The sequence below is a fragment of the Pavona decussata genome, unplaced genomic scaffold (assembly GCF_977016875.1).
Source record: "Pavona decussata unplaced genomic scaffold, jaPavDecu1.1 SCAFFOLD_157, whole genome shotgun sequence".
Classification (NCBI taxonomy): Eukaryota; Metazoa; Cnidaria; class Anthozoa; order Scleractinia; family Agariciidae; genus Pavona; species Pavona decussata.
The window spans coordinates 338,168-357,946 of NW_028145569.1; the positions used below are offsets into that span (position 1 = coordinate 338,168).

The window sequence follows — 19,779 nt, forward strand, 5'->3', positions numbered from 1 at the left end:
GCTATCGTTATCATTGCCAGGACCTTTTAGTGCTACAGTGATAAATTATTTGGCTATGTAAGGAACTGAACGAATTGAAATGAACGGCTTCGAAACGAAAATTGATTCGAAGCCGAGACGAAAGCCAAAACAAAGCATAACTTTAACACCAAAATGCAGTACTTATTCCAGCGTTAGCTTTTTCTTAGTTAATTGGATTCGCAACTGCTGAAGGTCGGCTATTCGGTATCGGAATACCATATTTGAAATGGTGTTTGATGTTTGACAAGACGTTACCACATAGTAATTATGAAAAAAGGCAAACAAAAAAAAAATGATCAGTTGCAATTCACAGTGAACTGAAACTCACCTCTCATTTCACGGTTAGAACGACAGTCCACGTTGATAAATAGGGATAACAACAGATTGGTCGGGGTCGGTGACCTGCACCGTCTGCAAAATCTTACATGGTTGGTCGAGAGGACAAAAGAACGAACAACAGGACAATGTTCCCAACCCTAAAAAACAATGCAGCTACAGGTTATAAGGGTCCAGTGAAAAAGGAGCTTTTGAAGGGTGCAGGTCTACTGGGCTGGTTTCTTTTCATATTACACACACCAGAAAAATGGGACATTCAAAATACAGGGATTTTTTTTTTTTTTTTTCAAAATACAGGGATGATACACTCTTCCAACCATTATTGCACCTACAAGCTACAAGTAACTAAACCATCCACATTATATACTTTTAAATTAATCTGAAGCAGAAGCACCTGGACTTCTGACTGCGCACTTTGGTGTTAAGGTTGAGCTAGAGCTCTATTTACTCCCCACCTACCCAACCCACAAGGAATTTTACTCACCTACTCTATTAATGCCTTCCTTCAGCGTCTTGACCCTGAGAAGAACTTAGCCTAGTCTTCCTCTGATAAGATTTTCACAAGAAACGCGGTAAAACGGAAAAGAGTACAGAAGACACAGGATCTTCCTACTCTTTCACTTTTTCCCTTCGTTCTCCGCACAAAGGAATGTTCTTGTTAAGGTTGACCAGGGTACGGGTCAGGTCTGGTTAGGTGAATGGGAGCTGATAGTTTCTGAGAGGGCTGGTGTGCAGGCTGGCAAGGCAGCTGGACCAGGCTGTAGCTAGCCTGTTGAGACTGGAATTGAATGTTGCGGAACTGAAGTTATCTGGTAGCTTGATGCGTACGCAGCAGGGACAGAGGGAAACTAGGAAAACAAGACAAACAGGAAACATTAAGTACGACTTAGAAAAGATATCAAACTTAAAGAACTAAGAATGACCTACATTTTCCAGGGACCTTTTTTCAACAAGAAGTTCCTCTATTAAAGGCAAGCCACTCCTTCCTTTCACACCTTTGTGGGTGTGAAATGCAAATTTAGACACTGTTAGGCCGTGGCGCGTTACGGACTGATCACTCAAGCACTCTCCAAAAAAAATTAAATGTTTCAAAATCTAATAAATCACAATTTTGTCAGTAAGGGCCGAAGAAAAAGACGCATGTCATTTGTCAGTTGTTTACGCTCTGATGGGTGATTGACAAGTGAAGGTGAGAATGGCCAGCAGCCGGGTCCTGTTATACCTGTTTAAAAGACCAAAACTTGCCTGAGTTGACACTAAAAGAGATCAATATCTTAAAGCAAAAACGGGCACTGGTTAGGGTTTAATCAGGGTTTTGTCTGTTCCCAATTCCCACGCTTTTTCGCCATGCTTCCCTGTACATGTGATCCAGTAAACAAAATGGGGTGGGGCCAAATTGACCAACAAGGAAAGAGTTGTTCCTTAGGAGTCAAGGAGTCTGAACATTGTCCTTTTTCAGGGACCTGGCACCGGGCCCTGGTGTGGGCACCTGGTCAAAACAGGGCCAATGATTACAAAGTCAATGACAAAGCTAAATAAAATAAATATAAATATAAACTGTGTTGCAACGCAAACGCATCAAAATTGGTGAAGACCCTTCAGTAATCATGAGCAGAGGAGAGAAGATACAGTCGAACCTGTATTAAGCGGCACCGTATTAAGCAGCCCCCCTCTATTAAGCGGTCAGTTGTCAAAGTCCCGAAATAGTCAACTATCATGCGCGTGGTCAAACGGGAAAAACTATCATAAACTATCATGAAGAATTTAAACACGCTCAAAGTGAATGATAGTCGATGATGGTCGATGATAGTGCATGATAGTTGGTGGTCAAACGAGCGCGCGCGCTTTGACTATCATCGACTATCATGCACCGTTTGACCAGGGCTTAATGAGCTGCACGATCTTGGCGTTAATGTTTTTATTATTAGTCCGTTTCTGTACCGTTCTCCTTTGTCATACCATTTTACCGCCGAACTTTCTTAACCAAGGAAGTGATTTTGTGAGCGCTTTGGTGCATAAACCGTACACTAAGTTATTGAATGTTCAATAAAACGTCGTTTTTATTGTATTTGACATGTATTCTGTGCAACCACTAAGCCATTCCCCGAGGGTGACCGCTTAATACAGGTTCGGGTTCGACTGAAGTTAGAAAATAATAGAAGTCGCACATTAACATTCAAAATATTCGAAACTTAGAGGTAAATGTTACACAGTCTAGAAAAATTTGGCAGAAAATCGCAAGGGAATTTATTCAAAAATTATGCAAAGGTTTTCCGAGACAAGTACTTGACTTTCGCACGACTGATCAATTTTAAATTAATAACCAGGATTAACCTAAAACCGTTCCCCAACTGCAACTTGAAACGACCGTTAACCGAATAAGAACAAAAACAACTGTACAGAAAATTAATATATAAACTTAAAAGAAAACAACAATACAAAAGATTGCCTGCTTTAGAACTAGCACTCAAATAAAATCGTAGTGAAGAAGCTAGAGCGTCATTTTGATGCAGAACACAAAAAATATCTCCTTCAAGAGCTTCTCGAAAAATTGAAGAGGAGCATAAGGCTTACCTGATCAGTTTATTTTGCAGCATTATCAGATAAATGCAACATGTTACGAAGTGCGACAAACAAAATACGCGGCAACTTGTTTAATGACCTGTTGACTTGCGAAGCCAATTTTCTCCAACATTTCCTACTCGACAGGATCAATTCTTTCAATCAGCTTTTCTGCTGATAATAAAAATGCTTGTTTAAATCTAAACTGGATAGTATATGATAAGTTAGTAGGCTGCCGGTGTTCAAACTTTTGTCAACAGAACGAGTTTGCTCCGTTCTCTTTCACACTTGCAAAACGTTCATTCTAAGTTCATAAGAAAAGATTTATCAAACACACTCACCATTTTCGCGGTGTTTAGGCTCTTTCCGCGATTAAAAACAAGATGTAAGAGTTTAAAAGAAATTGACGAGGAAGAATGACCGCAAAACGTGTTCTGCTTGTGTTTCAAACGTTTTCCTGTGCTGAATGAAAACTTTAATGAAGCGCGAATGTTTCCAACAAACCCACGTACATTAAAAACACTTCGGTGATTGGCTAGTTTCAATGCACGGGCTGCCAAGCATTTATGTTTCACTTTTTATTTATTAATATTTTTGCATACAATTAATTAGCAACAAAAAAAATAAAAGTGCTTTGACAAGTTTTCTTCGGTGCGAACAACAGGTTCCAACCTGTTGGAACAGGAAAAAAAAAAGTGAAATACTGTGTGCTTCGGAAAATCTGGAGCGTTGATTTGAATTTCAGCCGGCTGAATCGGACATTTTCGCTAAATGGAAGACGACCCAGGGCCACTGCCTATTAAGTTTTCAGAATCCGTTTTTTTAATTGATTCTGTGTAATTCTGGTTAACCCTGTCTAAATAAGGTGCTGTTTCCAGCACAATACCGGAAGGGGAATATAGTATTCGGGAGTTTGGTTACCCAACCAGAGCGCGCGAAAATTGCTATCCCTTATTAGGTCTGAGAAGTAGAACTGAGACAAATTTGTGTTCCTTGTATAACTTTCAGGTAGCATAATCCCACCGGTCTTTTCAAAACATTTCCCTCCTACACTAGCTACTCGAATTCCTAATCCCTGAGCCACCTCTCTTATAAGCCTGTTGGTTTCTTGAGGTCTACTCCCCGTTATTGTAAATTGAATGATATCTTTTTTTTTAGTAAGGCAAATAAATGATGATGATGATGATGATGATGATGATGATGATGATGATGACTAGGTTTGATTTCCACTGGAACCCTCGCTTTTTGTTTTGTTGGGAGTTTTCGTGTTCTTGGTTGGTTTGGTTTATCAACATTTTCAACCAGCTGAAACCTCGGTTGAAAACGATAAGTATAGCGCATACTGACATGTCAGCAGGCAAGAAACAAAATGGTGATCGATTAATAAGCTATGAAACGTTGGGAGTTTCTGCTAAATATCGCTCGAAATCGACCAAAACCTAGGAAAGCGACGGGCAGCGCATTTAGACAGTTTTGAGCTGTTTGTTATTGAAAGAAGGGGCAAGTTTTTCATGTGCTTAACAGCCCCATCTACAGTGGCATTTAGAATCCTTGATAAAAAAATAATTCAGTCGTTGATTCTCAATTGGAATATTGTTGGCTTAAAACGACCAACTGAGATTGCTTGAGCTGCCTGTGGGTGCCCTTCACACATTAATTAATTGATGCAGATCATTCATACTGAAACTAAGAAAATAAACTGGAAATTTAAGCCTTTGAACACGCAAATACTGACGTCTATACAATGACTGCAAGCCAACCAAATAGACCATTTTCGAGTTGCTTTGAACCTCATTATGAAAGCGAGGCTAAGTGCAAAGTTTTTGTTATGAAAACTAGTTTTCATTCATATGCAAACAAAACTAATTTTCGAATGAAAAGTTTTGCACTTAGCCTCGCGTTCATAATGAGGTTCACAGCAACTCGAAAATGGCCTATTCACAGATTCCCAAAGCAAATGGATGCTAAATGAGTTGTTAATCTTAACCATTTTGTTTTTCAGGCACTTTTGACTGATTTCTAAAGCTAATGAATTTGAATATTATGTTTCATTTTGTCAGGAAAAAAATTAAACGATGAAATGGCAAACAACAGTATGCACTCAGCGGGAAAGAAAGCTTCAATAATTTTTCACCGCAAAACGCTTGAAAAGGCCATTTCCGAGTTGCTGTGAACGTCGTTATGAAAGCGAGGCTAAGTGTAAAAGCTTTTCATTTGAAAATTAGTTTTGTTTGCATATGAATGAAAACTAATTTTCATAACAAAAACTTTGCACTTAGCCTCGCTTTCATAATGAGGTTCATAGCAACTCGGAAATTTCCTATTGTTCCTCGTTTCTAATTTTGCCATTGCCCCCAAAGCGTTACACCATAATTACGAGTACATTTTCGCGATAGTATTGTTATTTCTTACAGAGTTGTTGAATTAAAACACGAAGTTTCTTACTTATGTTAGAATTACAGCCGTGTACTACACTCTTTTTTTTAATAAGAATATTGTTTTTTCCGGCCCAGGCTGAATATTCTTATTTTTCTGCCGATGTTAGGCTGAAAATATTCTTGCGAATATTCTTAGATTATAGCGTATGACATTACGTGTACCGTTCATCGAACTGTCATTAGCATCGAACATTTGGCTAATGCAGGTTTTTATCGCTTTATTGGCTAGTTTTGCTGTTTAGAGAAAGGAAGGATTTTATACGGTTTAGTTAAAAACATGTAATTGTATTGTATATACAAATTTTCAACACCGTCAAAATTGTATTCTTAATTGTCAAAATCTCAGCCTCGGGTTTATTCTAAAATATCCTAAAGATTTCGCAAATTTCAGCCTCTATATTCTTATAAAATAAATTCTTATAAAAAGCAAAGAGTGTAATTCAATGACCTCAATGGGGGTACTTGATCTAAAGTTATTTCCCATTAGCTTACATGTGTATGTTATTAGTTGGCTGAATAATTTATGATATCATGATTAGCATAATACATTCATGTTGGTGGTAAATCCCACGATGTGTATACAAATTAGGTTTTCGTGAAAAGTTTTCCGGTAAGCGTTTAGAAACCCTGATTCCTAAGTTTTAACAATCATGATATTGCTGTAGTTGACACCGAAAGTCAACTCACTCGACAGGAACCGTACCGGCGCTGTCATTAAATAACTGATAAAGGCAGATTTGAACAAGTTCACATCAAAGGATCACAAACAGTAAATGTAAACATTTGGTCAAGAGTTTCACTCAAGTAAGTCTTAAGACTTTTCTAAGTTACACATTTGTTTTAGATTTGAACCTTTTTCAGCACAACTTTCAAACTATCAGTGGGACAATGTACCTTGTTAAATTTCTCGATAAAAATTACATTTCTTGTTGTAAATGTAAAGTATTTCAAGGCCGAAGAAAAGAAATCTTATTCGCTTATATATATTATTTTGTTTGATTCTCACTTCCCAAATGTTTATTTTCAATACCAGTCGCATTGTAATGAAAGAAATCTACTTAGCAGGAATTTAACCACTTTTGAAACGAAGGCTTCTTTATAACTGGGAAATGAAATTTCACCGGAGAATTTCGACGACACGAATCAGAAAAAGTTAATTTTTTTTTTATTTTCGTCTGTCTAAGTGAATTCTCTGACGCTGAGCGTATTTCGACTATTCATCAGTGTTTCTATACAAGAGGAACAAAGTGCCTTACAAATTCTAGTCGTCACTTTGATCATGATATCGTTGCCGAGCAATCGAGAAATTGATCCTGAACAACTTTTTATTGAAACTAAAACTTTGAATGTTTAATTCAAGTGAGAGAAGTTAATTTTGGTTTTGAATATTATTCTACTTTTTTAAACTATTTTCGTGCGACCCCTTTAGTTATTAGTAAATTATTTACATTCGCCCATGATGTGAAAGGCGGTATCCTTTCCTTCCGGCGAAACAGCAGGATATTAGGCAAGTCATTTCTTAATTACTTTTCTACGCTTTAGGATTGCACCACCAAAAAAGTGCAGAAAACACTAGAATTACAAGAACAAACCGTCAAGAGACTACCGCTGGCAGTAATTCCAATACCACAGGTAGGAATTGAATCTGCACTGTTCAACCTTTGCGCTATTCACCTCTCACTGTAAGGTGTATAGCTTGTTATTCGGGTGGCTATCGAGCTTATTTAGAGCGTTTCTCGCCAGATCTTTTGTGCACGTGACCAAAACGTGATATTTAAGATGGACCTTAGTTGAATGCCCATTAAATGAAAAGAAAAAAAAAAGAAGTTTTATGAAAGGAATCAAAAGTTAGAACCACCTTGCATGGTACAGCGATTATAATAAACAGATAAAGGCGAAGGTGAAGTATGCCTCACTGGCAGGTATTTGAGGGGTGGCTCCTCGGGAAAACACACGCAAAACGCATGCACAAGTAAATTTTCCCTTGAAGTATTGCCCAAGGATTGACACTCTAAAAGTTCTATTTTCACTGGACCCAGATAACTTGCAGCTGTATTGGTTTTGAGGGTTACTTTGGGAGCATTGAACATTCTGACCAACCATATGTAAGACATTGCAAACGGCCCAGGTCGCCCATACAAGTTTATCATTGTAAAAAACGACAGTTTTGACTTTTATTTTATGGCGTTCTTAGCTTTGTCTTAATTAACCGAAAGTGTTATTTTAAGAAGTGGCATTCTAATTCTCGTATTCAAATAGTGACAAGTATATAAATATTTTATCGACGCTTTCCATGATTCGTTGTTGACATATTAGAGTTAATGTAGATATGTGAACACATGGTGTGATTTCAAACACTCTTGTTTGAGTACAGCTTTTCGTCAAAAACGATAACGAATTAATACCAACCTATAACAAGTAATTTTGAATAACATTTCACAGCAAAATCCAACGTTATTAAAATGCATAAAGCTTAAAAAACTGACGTCGTTTCGTTTCGACGTAACTTCGTTACGTAAGTTGGAATGGCAAGTGGAAATATATAGATAATATAAAATCAATATAAAAAATATTTTTTAAATCACAAACAGTTAATTACGTCGGCAAGGAAATACAATCACTAGGATTCAATATTGATGTCAACATACAACCTGTTGTTACAAGCAAAATAAAATAATCACAAATTCTATAAGTGTCAAGGAAATCAAGTCTCCGATTGTAAACACACAATGCTGGCGTTGCTTATCTTTTTGAATGTGATTTGTGTGATACAAATTATGTTGGGTACACTGACCGACGCCTACATCAACACAACAGTGAGCATTGTTATCGCTGCCGAATGGAAAATATCACACACGAAACATAGTTTCGACAAAAAGGAATTTATTGAACATCTTTTTGAAGTTCTAAGGAAATGTGCAAGCACTTTACGTAAAGCTTCTTCATCAAGGATCTCAAGCCTTTTCTGAACACTCAAACTTCGATTCGCGCCAAACTTTTGGTTTTACGTCGGTGTAGGAACCTTTCAAACTCACAGCTGACGTCAAACAAAGAAAACAAAATCCCCAATCTTCCTTTTGGATTTCAAAAGCCCCAGCTAATATCTTCCTTTCTTTGATCCTTCCTTCATTCCTGTTTCAGGCTTTTTCCTTACGATTTATCACTTTACGATTCCAGAATGTTCCAGCAAGCCATTGTGCCGGTGGTGATAAGTGCAGTCATTTTTACCGAACTCTCAGTGGCTCGTGAACGGTGCAAAGATGGGTTCATTAATCAACATCTCTGCCAGAAGACGTGTAACTTTAACCATTGCTCATGTACCATGGCTGAGACAACACTATTTTCAAGCTGCACACAAAAGTGCAATTTTCTCACTTCTTGTCCAGAAATGATGTGTTCTGGTAAGTTAATAAATTTCAGTTCTGTTCGGTGAAGGGAGAGACAGACAGACAGAAAGACTTGCAATTAATTTATGTTACTGAATTGGTCTGAGATACAGTCTAAATTCAGAATCCTGAAAACATACCAAAGTATTCAAGCTTTGCAAAAATTTGACTTCTTCGTCACCCATTTTAATTCGCTTTTAAATTTCCCGCACCGCCATTTCGGCCTCCCAAATGATTTGGTAACTGAAATACCAATGTGTCTGTGTATGTTCACTGCAACGCCGGCAACAACTTTCATGAACGTAAACGCACGGCGGTGAATTTTTCATTTTCGTTCTTAACTTGAATGCCACTCCTATAAATTTGGTTCCTGGATAGTTCGCCATTTTTGTAAAAGTTGAACGATCGATCGAGTTGAAATAATCGCGAAGTAGCACAAATGAAATAGATATATTTTTAGGTGACGTTTTCGTTGCCGTTGCTTAAGCTCCCTCATATATAAAACTTATAAGAACGTCTAACTTTGGATCTGAGGCTCAACGCTGTTATTTTGGGGTCAGTCTGAGCCTGGCCGCGTTCAGAAGATGTTCTTAAGTTACCTGTAAGTGTTATAGCATTTCCATAAATCAATACACACGTTTCGAATGATTTAGGCTCGATCGTCTGTCGGGAGGAATGGGACTGGCAAGTTGTAAGTTTTTAACGAATCTTCCTTTATCCATTTCCAGGGAGAAACGCCTGTTCCCAGAGGTGTTTTTTCGGTGTTTGTAACATGAAGTGCGATTCCAGCAAGTACTGTTCCCAATCATGCGTATGGAAAGCCAAATGTGGCAAGATCACGTGTTCATCAGCCATTTGTAACCAGGTTTGTTCGAACTGTACCATGGAGTGCCCCAGGGGAGTAGAGTGGTGCGAACAGATGTGCTTAGGGGGAGAGTGTAATATGAAGTGCTTTGCCAGACACTGTCGGAGACAATGTCTCAAAGGAGAATGTAACTATATCGGGCAGTCACAAAGCAAAGGATCGGTTATGCAAAGGAGACTCAGAATCATATGGATTGTTATGACCAGTGTTTTCATACAATTACTTCAGCGGTAAAGATTAATACCACGGAGCGCTGGGTGACTGCAAATAGCAGGTCTCTTCCTTCTAACTTCCTATACCGAGCATTTGCATATTTTCGTCCACTCGTAGGAGATGAGCTAACAAGAAAGACCGCTCGGAGTTTATCGCTCCACTAACTCGATTTTGACGCGAATTGCATAATATCTCGGCTGGACAACTGCGCAAAGTGTTTCCTCCGTCACCGAACGCTAACCGTTCCCAGGCCCTTACGCGCACAGTGCTCATTCATTATTACAAATTACATATAAGTCCGCTAAAACGTCTCGGCACAATAGACCATTTCCGATACATTAAAATTCTAGCTTAGCTACGAGGCTTGGGGGAATAAAACAACAAAAATTTCACTGAGGTTCAGAGATGAATAATTAATTTCTTTTTATTCCTTCAAGCCTCGTAGCCAAGCTTGAATTTTAATATATCGGAAATGGTCTATTGGTACCGGTTGAATGGAGTGAATATGGAGAAGAGCAATGCCCACAAAACGAGTTTCCGTTTTCTTTTAGCGGTGGCTGCAAAGCCTCTAAACGTTTATACACGTCATGAATCTCGTCATATTCTGACCGGGCGTGTTTCTCAAGGCGCCCGGAAACGTTTTTGGAGTCCCAAACACCATTTTACTTGCAATATCCATCACCAAAAATTCGAAGTTTTAATAATTTTGAAACGATAAAGTACGTAAAATTTTACAACCTTAAGAAGTCTAAGAAGTTTGAAAGAGTGCTGCCAATTGATTGAAAACCGATCTGAAAAATCTGTTTCGTTGTCCGAAACTATTCGGGAGGTTTCAGAAACGGGAGCGGGTGGTCATTTTCGATATTAGCGCGCCCCCTAACTGGCATTAGACCAACACGAATTATAACCAAGCCCACGGCAAACTGAAAGCATACGTTTAGTTTCAAACAACACATTACTGGCAAATCAACTAATGTTACCTACATATTCGGAATTCGAATGTACATAGGAGAAAGTTAACGTATGCTTCTTGAACGCTTCAAATAACATAGACAAGCCACGTAACCACTCTCTGAATGACAGTTCCTACACACTTCAACTTCTCGGGTCACCGTGTAACAGCGACACGAGACTAATTCCTATGGAATTACAACGGCCAAATAACAACAGATCTCGGTAAAAGGGAAAGAGGCCTACTTCATAGAGAAAGGTAAACCTGTGTTACAAGACGGCCTTAAACTGTTAAACGACGAAATGAAAGTTAGCCCGTTTTTAATCATTTCTGGTATTTTTCCACTTCTTTACATATATCTTATGAAATGTTATATACGCTATGTCATGTGCACTAGTTTACCGTTAATAATTTTTGTTTACGTTCAAATTTAAACTTTTTAGAGCCGTTATCATTTGAACTTACAAGTATCTTATGAACCGTTACATAAGCTATGTCATGTACACTAGTTAACCATTAACCGTTTATGTTTACGTTCAAATTTAAACTTTTTTTAAAAAAACGAGAACCGTTAGTTTTATCTCATTGTAACTCTGGCCCTGAAGAAGACCCGTTGTACTAGTAGAAATAATGGCCCAAATAAATTGCCCTTTGCCGTAATTTTAGCCCTGCAATCAGTTTGGTTTATTTACACGTAAAGTGACGTCTGGCAAGTACATCTCTACTACAAGAGATGCGGCAACGATTCAGAACAGTTTATTTGTGCGTCGTGTTGTCCCCTGCATTTGAAAGTTTCGAAATTGGATAGCTGCCCCCTCCCCCACCACCCCGGGGGCGAAAATAAGTCATTTCAAATGATTGCCGTTGGCGGTCCATGAACTGACGCGCGCGAACTGACATACAACTCAGTAGCTCTTTCTCCCTCTTTCTCTCCCAAGTCACTAGATTACTCGTTCGTTTGCTCAGTTAGGGGGCGCAAAGAAAATGGGAAGAAGGTAAAGCCCAGGCTATGTTAACTTCCAAGCTTCTTTTCCATCTCCGTTTTGGAAGAGAAGACTGACCTAGCTCGTGAATTGAAGAAGTAACGAAACGCTGAAGCTCGTCTGTAAACGCTTATCGGATTTGGTGATTATGGGATGTCTGCCAGAGGTGTCTATCAACGCCATCAGATTATCGGACATGCCCATGTAAACGGTTCGTGGTTTGACAAGAATTCTTCTGGCAAGAAGTCAAATGTTTTTTGGCAGCTCTTCAATTTAAATCAGTGTAATGTAAGTCGTCTTTAGATTATATACACTCCCCCATCGATGAGGGGATTAACCTGCATCGACTCTACAAGTCGTGAAACCTCTCGGGAAGTGAAGTAAACAACGTGGTCATCTCTGAGATTTCTTTGAAAGACTGCGAAATCTGGTAAGTCGGCTTACAATCCCACTTTTTTGTGTTCTTTATGTCAAGTCCTTTAGACTACTAGAGGTAGAAAATGACGCTTGCAGACATCCCTAACTAAAGTTCAAAATTCAATGTGCAAACAAAAAGCCGAACCTTGAGTATTTCTTGTTAAAAAAAAGGTGGCCTCATATTTCAGCTCCTTCTTGGGTAATTAAAGCTTCTTACTTTTTAGCAATGCGAGACGCGCGACTTAATGTCATATAACATCGCTTCAACATTGTGAATGCTGGCCAAAATGTTTGATGGAGAACAAAACATTTATTCAACAAAAATGAACTGGTCAAAGATCATCTAATATGGAGTGCTAAATGTTCTACATTGTTGAATAGTCGGAAATGTTATGCAACAACTTTAGAATGTTTAGCATGTATGCATGGCCCACAAATGTATTCATTCTGGAATATCTATAACTTGAGTAACGCAAACCAAACTAGACCAAAGGAAGAGATTAGATTTCTAGCTTAAAACGGGGTAAATCTATTGGCTGCGCGAATTTAACCTCGCCTCGGCACCGAACGATTTATACAAGCCCAATCTTATCACTCGGGTTTTTCCCCGGTAAACATAATCCGATGCGCGTGATTTATTTTCGACTGATTCTTCCACCTTGATTTCTGTGTGGAAGTATGCGTACGTGATTAGGTAATTGTATGAAGCATCTTGCCGTGCCGCAAGACAACGTTTAATTAACAACAGCATATTGACAATAGGAAAAGAGTGTTGACAATCAGGCGCCCAGCCTTTCTGCAGGAACAAAGAGAAGTGAGTTGTGTTTAAGTTATCTGTTATTTCCTGAGTAAGCAAATTAGAATCTTTTTGATGGCACATATTTCGTCCTCAAAAATGTTTAAGTTCCACGTTCCAGGACAGTTTCTTAAAAAAGGCAGTGGCCTTTTTACATGCAGATAAACAGCTTCATAGCGAATCCATCGGAACACATCTACCTTTTTTCTGATAAAAACGGTAGACGAAACATTATCTCTTTTTTGCTATTCTTACATTTAATTCCTTAATTGCATTTGTTAAATTGACAATTTAAAGTTCTTACTGGAAGCTCGGTTTGCACGTTCGCTTGTATTTTTTCGGATCCAAGCTTTTCGAACTTTGGAAGCAAAAGAGGATGTTGTTGTTATCTCGTCAAAGTCTAGTTTGTAACCATAGCAACTAGCATTATCTGAAAAGGCCAATTTGATTTCCTTTGAGAAACGTCATCTTTACCACTTTATTTTGCGCGAATGTGTTAAAGAGAAATGACCGATATTCTTTATTCCGTCTTGCTCAGTTTTGGTCAAAAGGAGTCTCTATTTCGTCGCTGCTACTCTCGTTTGTTGAAAAATTTACAACTTCCTATGTTCACCGCTCACCGTAAAAATAGCGTGACCTTTGGTTCATGTGACATATGCATTTAACGTTTGTCAGACCCAATGTTTGACAAACAAGTACTCATATTACACGACCAGGCCACGCGATCAAGCAGCATGCATTCCCCAGCTTTCAAACATACAAAGGGTATTGTTCAAGGTTTAATTCAGCAAGCTGATTTCTTGCGCGACCACCTTGACTCCCATCAAACGATCTTTCAAGCTCAGAAACCAGCTCCACTGAAGGTAAATGCTCTTTTTTATGATAGGTCTCGTCTAGTTTTCAAACTTCTTTCAATTTAGCCGTTAACATGCATGGATACTGGCTCGATGCAAAACAAAATTCCTAGATCTCCAATTGTTAGCTAGCTGCGTTGAAAACAAAAGGCTTATTGTGTTCAAAAAATTTTAACCACAACAATAGGCAAAATTTTAATACGCGCGTCGAGTGGTTTCTAATCTATAAAGCACAACCTGAAAAAGGAGTCATATCGTGGCATGTTTTCAAAGCTACGGGTAAGAACAAATGAGCCACAAAATTTTCTTTTATTTTCCCATCGTGAGCTCCAGCATCTGAACAACAAGAATACTAAGCTCCCTTTCTCGGCATCTTTAATTTGATACAGAAACCGGGTGGAGCCCTACTGTAGCTTTGTCGGTAACATGTGGCCCCTACAATCACCAGCACTGAACCAGCGAACGATCGAAGGTGCGATCGACGTTCCGACCACTGTGCAGTTGCGCCTCCTTTTTTAACAAATAAAGCAGTTTTTATTAGTGTTTTTGAACAGAGCTAAAGTAATAAAGGCAGCCAAAATAATCTTCATTCAAAGATTTCCATGTAATAGATAGGTCAAGTCGCGTATCATATGGTGTTTCGTCTTAGCTCTAAATTCTGGGCTCTCTATTCAGATGTATAAATATATGTATGAAAAATGAGTTTCCGTGGATACGATGCTCGTCTACATTTCGCAGAGGAATAAAACTTCTAGTTGTTAGAACGTTCGCCGGCGCAGAGATACTCGAAGGTGAAATCCTTTTTACATTTTCTTTTCAATACAAGGTCTAAAAAAAAAAAGGCAAAAGCGCTTTGACCTGCAAAGTCTCTGAACTGTAAGCGTATTATCCAGATGACAGAAATTGTCTAGGTTAAAATGCTTTATTGCTGTTGTTGTTGTTGTTGAACACACTTTCTTTATTGTCTTGAAGCTAGACTCTCTGTTTCCCTCAGACAGTGAAAATAATCTCGTTTGTCCGGAGGCCGTTTCTGGAATTCATCGTTTGAAGCTGGCCGTTGTTGAAAATTTCTCGTACTGTGCAGTGCTAGTTTATTTAGCTAACTACGATCAGTTTTGTAAGGGACGTTTCCCAAACGTAATGGTTCAGTATTTACGAATCTCCGATGCAAAACAACCACACCATATGTGTTGTATTTTCCATACGCGTTGCCCAGGCCCGGGGGGGGGGGGGGGGGGGGGGAGGGGGTACTCCTCGGAATTCTTGGTGGGGGTGTGCCGCCCGGGTCTTCAAATCCCAACCCTATTTCAGACCTAAACATGCCATTTTCCACACCCGTTTTCAGACCTGACCTCTAAAATTCATACCCGTTTTCAGACCTGGTAAATGCATCAGTACCGAACGGAAGTTGACGCAAGGAGTAAAAGTAAGCCGGAATGACATAGTTTATCTATTTCTTTTTCTCGCTATCAGTTCACGGTCGTTCCAGTTACGTACTGAGAAGAAAAATATGTTTGTAAGCTTTCGTAAATGTTCCCGGCCCCAAAAACTCGACCCGATTTCAGACCGTAACTGTCAAAATCTATACCCGTTTTCAGACCAAAACGGCTCAAAAACCATACCCTTTGGGGCGGCACATACCTATATACCTCATATAGGGGAGTACCCCCCCCCCCCGGGACGCGTTGCCAATTCATCTTGATGGATTAGTCCGGAAATGCAGTTTTTTTTTCCCCGAAATTTAAACGCATATACATTAAAACTAAAAATGTGATCGTCTTCACGATCTTCTCCATTGAAATTCTTTAAGTTCTGGTTTATTTTCGGTCACTTTTATGATTAAAAAATCGTCATCCTTCGAGCTTTTCAGCATATTGTATCAATAAGTTGCACAATTTCCTGCTGAATTCTTTAGACTGTTGACTTTGGGGGTTAACGAGGCGCCGGGGGTATCGGCAATTATCAATGATGATTAGCACGACCCAAAACAATGGCTCTCAGCCACGTTTAATTCAAGTACCCCTTTGAGACATCCTTCTTCTCTCTAACGGACATAGGATATAGGTCTGTCTGCAGCTAACACACGTTTATTCTAAGTTAACTTTTCGACCAAAAATTTGACCATGGAAAGCAATGTTCTGAAACTGATACTCGAGATGTTTGAAATTTGCAGACGGTTCATGCACTTACAACCATTGATCTCTACCTTGATCATTTTAAAGTTTTTTATACTGTCAACCCTTAAACTTGAACACCATGGAGTTAAGGGGAATTCCCCTTCAGTGGTTCAAAGATTGTTTATCAAATAGATTTCAGTATGTACAGCGAAATGATTGCAAAAAAGATGAAATGACTACAAGCTGTGGTGTTCCTCAAGGATCAGTATTAGGACCTCTTAAATTTCTTTTGTATGTTATTCTCGACTTTGTACTCTTTGCTGATGACAAAAATGTTTTTTTTTTAAATGACAAAAATCTCAGTAATCTTGTTAATGTGCTTAACTCAAGGAAGGCTTATATTTCTTGTCGATGATTGTCTCAAGAAATTTCAAAGGTTTTAATCCTATCAACATCTGTATTTTCAATTTTAATTTTATTTTTTGCACAGCTCGTTTTCTTCAATTCGTTTTCCTGTTTGAAGAAAATACTTGACATTTGGTCTTCTTTAAGAGATAGTCTATTGGATTTGAATCAATTAGAGAGTGTGTTAGTTCATTGTTTAACTTCTCGATTACATTTGCTAAAATATTTCAATAAGTATAAGGATCCTTTGATACTTTAGTCATTATCTACCACAAGAGAGATCAAGAGAGCCTGTTGACTTCATACCATTCATTTATAGAGTATATCCTCATTTGTTCTATGGAAATATAATTGGGCCGGTTGTTCTCTGAAAGTTCCAGAACAAAACATTTCTACTAAATTAAATAGCTAGCCTTAAAAAAAAAAGTGATTTGCATAATATCTTATATACTCTGACTCATTCCATGTACGATTTCAAGCCACTTTTCCACATTCTCAATATCAAATCCGACCGCTATTATTCAAATGGTTGTTTTGATTATGATCGTTAATGATTATTGATTGCTAGAATTTATTCCTGGGGTCCATGTCACAAATTCTGCTTTCTTTGGACTCCGGCCCCTTCTCAACCATCTTGTTAGTGAAAATAAAAAATGATTGACTGGCTTAAACCTTTTTCTATGACTACATGGAAGTTTATAGCCTGCAAACGCAGTTGTACAGGCTAGGAAGTTTAAAGGTTTAATTTCATTGAAATCTAAGACGAAAAGAAGAATGGCTTCCCCGAAACTTGAAACCACAAAAACTAAAAATATCCTTTTGTTTTCTACCTTTCAAACCCGCACTGTCCGCTGACAGAGGTTTTGTTCGCCGACAGAGGTGAAAGTTTAGTTGTAATTCAAGATATTTGCTTTAACTTATTTCCGCCAGTCTAATTCGAAAGCTGCCAGTTAATGCATTGAAAAACGATGTTGAAAAAAGACGGCGTCTTTTGTTTACAACATTGAAATCATAAATAAGGTAGGGAAATGGTGCGCCTTCACAGCCAGGGCGGGACACCCTTAACTACCCACTAACGGACCGCCCCAGATACGCTCGAGGCTCTTCTCTCGAGCGAGCATCTCGCACGTTATGAGCCAGTTAGCCAACCGCTTTTTTGTCATGTCCGACATTGCTACACGGGCTTCTTTCCTTTTTCTAGTGCTAAAACAACATTGCAACGTCATCCTCTATAACTAACACACATGACTCAATGTCGGACATTTAGCCGAGTGATTTAAAGAGTGAGAATTTGGGAATTTTTAGGTTACAGAATAGGATTAATTAATAGCACTAATCTGCACTTTACTGTTGCGTTTATTTATGAATTACTGGCGGCCTACCTGCAAACTGAAATGTTGGACAGGGCGAAACGGACGAGGTCGGTCGCAGTCGCACGGCCGATGCCCAGTCAGACTGCCTTTTTTGAGAGATAGAGTCTCCTAAATGAATGGTGCCTTGAATGTATTGCAAACAGGATGAAGAACAACAGTTCCGTCTATTAGAAGGAACTTTGGTGACTTTTGTATGAAAAAGTAGATACCCGCTAGCTATGATAGCCTAAGTAGTAGTAAGTCAATAGACCTTTCTCGCTCGGCGGCCATGTTGAGTCTCAGGAGAATAAAAAGCTTTGTTTTTGCACGGCAAGCCTCGCATTGAATTCGCGTGTGGGTGAGGCTAGCCGTGCAAAAACAAAGCTTTTTATTCTCCTGAGACTCAACATGGCCGCCGAGTGAGAAAGGTCTATCGAAAATAGACAAGCAGCGATAGCGTATAAGCAAGCTGAACCAATCAGAACGCCCATTTCATTTCGATAATTTCTTTGGTCTTTTTGTTGCAGATATATAATGCTTAAAATGTTCATCATCTTCATTATTTCTGCTGTGTGCATCCCGGCTGCTATTGCAGAAACTCCATCGAGAGAAACATGCAGCTCTGTATTATCGAACAAGTGCCTTCAAAACTGCAACACCTCTTCATGTAAGTGTACACAAAGCGACGGCAAGTACGCCTTCACCGAATGTAACCAGGTCTGTGAAAGAAGTATTTGTAGGAAAATCACGTGCTCAGCTGGGACTTGTCGTCAGCAGTGCCACAACTGCCACATGGAATGCACTAGTGACGTCGAATACTGCAGCCAGCAGTGTTTGTCAGGAGCATGCTCGTTCAAGTGTAGCGCCAAGCGGTGTTTGCAGGAATGTGATGGCAAGAAATGCGAGTACTTACCTAAGCGGCACGAGGAGCCTTTCGTACCACGACTGTACCTGGTCATTCTAGCAGGTTTATTCGCAGCTACAACGGTTCTGACATGCCTGGCGCTGGTTTTGTCTTGCAGTCAGATGGGATGTTGGAGAAGACGCACACGACCTGTTTTTCTTGAAAGTCGGGATCTCGGTAACAGCATCAGAAGTCTTCCAATTAAATCAGAGGTTGTGTAGAAGGACATTTACAAGGCACCCATACAATCACCTTACGCGGGATTCCTGTGGTGAGGATAAGCTATTGTCATGGAAACAAGAATTAAGGTTGCTGTTGTGTGTTCCATGAACTGAGTTTCAATATGGTTTCTCGTTTCCCACGAGTTGGATTTTTACATTTCGTTCACGTTTTGTGAGGCGGACTAGAACAATGGTTAACAATTTCCGGGATGTAAAAACAACTTACTAAAACATTAGAATGGAAACTAACTTTGATGAGTTGCATCATTATTGGCGTGGCTGCTTTGCCGAGTTGTATTTGAAAACGAAAGTTTTCGTAGACTCCAAGATATTTAATTAAATAACTGACACATTTTTTGTTACGAAACGAAAGTTATTCAAAGAAGAGGGTATTTAAAAGAACGGAAAACGCTACCCGTTATAGTAAACCTTGGCTTATAACGTACTGTAAGTTGTGGATTAAACTCTTGTCCTATAAACGTGTGTGTGTGTGTTTTTTTTTTTTTCTTTCGAACCCGATAAATGGGAAGTTGGTATGGAAGAGGAGGGTTGGCGCATGCCCAGTGGTGGGAGATGACGAAAGATGACGATGACGAAAGATATGGGTTGAATTTGTTGTTGGTTCTCGTCCCTAATCAGAGGGTTTTTCTCCGAATAGTCCGGTTTACCTCCCTTCAACAAAACCAACATTCCCAAATTCCAATTCGACCTGGAAACACTGGCTGAAAGGGCCACTCTGTAGAAACCATTGAATTGGTTGAATGATGTTATGTTCAGTCTCTGGCTTAAAACTTATTCAGCTAGTATTTTGTGTTTATTAAGTAATTCAAGCTAACCCCACAAGAACCGAAAAAGAATTTTGAAATAGAATTTTGTAATGCAAGACCCTAGAGAGAAATAGTATTCGAGATGGGGGATGACAACACTAGAACATTGCTCTGTGACGGCCAAACCGGG

At 39.1% G+C, this 19,779-nt stretch overlaps 2 protein-coding genes across 7 annotated transcripts; both read left to right on the forward strand.

Moving 5' to 3' along the window:
- Positions 1-5,953: 5,953 nt before the first annotated feature.
- On the forward strand, positions 5,954-11,608 carry LOC146465050 (uncharacterized). 3 transcript variants are annotated; one of them, XM_085128938.1, is made up of 4 exons: positions 5,954-6,161; positions 6,900-6,989; positions 8,535-8,758; positions 9,472-11,608. In XM_085128938.1, the coding sequence occupies exons 3-4, from the start codon at positions 8,536-8,538 to the stop codon at positions 9,840-9,842; spliced, it is 594 nt and encodes a 197-aa protein (XP_084985064.1). In that variant the 5' UTR covers positions 5,954-6,161; positions 6,900-6,989; position 8,535; the 3' UTR covers positions 9,843-11,608. The 3 variants fall into 3 exon arrangements, with proteins under 3 accessions (XP_084985064.1, XP_084985066.1, XP_084985065.1); XM_085128940.1 differs by lacking the exon at positions 6,900-6,989 and having other exon boundaries at positions 5,954-6,126; XM_085128939.1 differs by lacking the exons at positions 5,954-6,161; positions 6,900-6,989 and having other exon boundaries at positions 8,161-8,758.
- A 333-nt stretch (positions 11,609-11,941) lies between these two features.
- Positions 11,942-19,301, forward strand: LOC146465051 (uncharacterized). Of its 4 annotated transcripts, none has more exons than XM_085128941.1 (2): positions 11,942-12,186; positions 18,225-19,301. In XM_085128941.1, exon 2 carries the CDS (start codon positions 18,232-18,234, stop codon positions 18,820-18,822), a length of 591 nt encoding a protein of 196 aa, XP_084985067.1. In that variant the 5' UTR covers positions 11,942-12,186; positions 18,225-18,231; the 3' UTR covers positions 18,823-19,301. The 4 variants fall into 4 exon arrangements, with proteins under 4 accessions (XP_084985067.1, XP_084985070.1, XP_084985068.1 ...); XM_085128944.1 differs by lacking the exon at positions 11,942-12,186 and adding an exon at positions 12,743-12,991; XM_085128942.1 differs by lacking the exon at positions 11,942-12,186 and adding an exon at positions 12,743-12,987.
- The last annotated feature ends 478 nt before the right edge of the window (positions 19,302-19,779 follow it).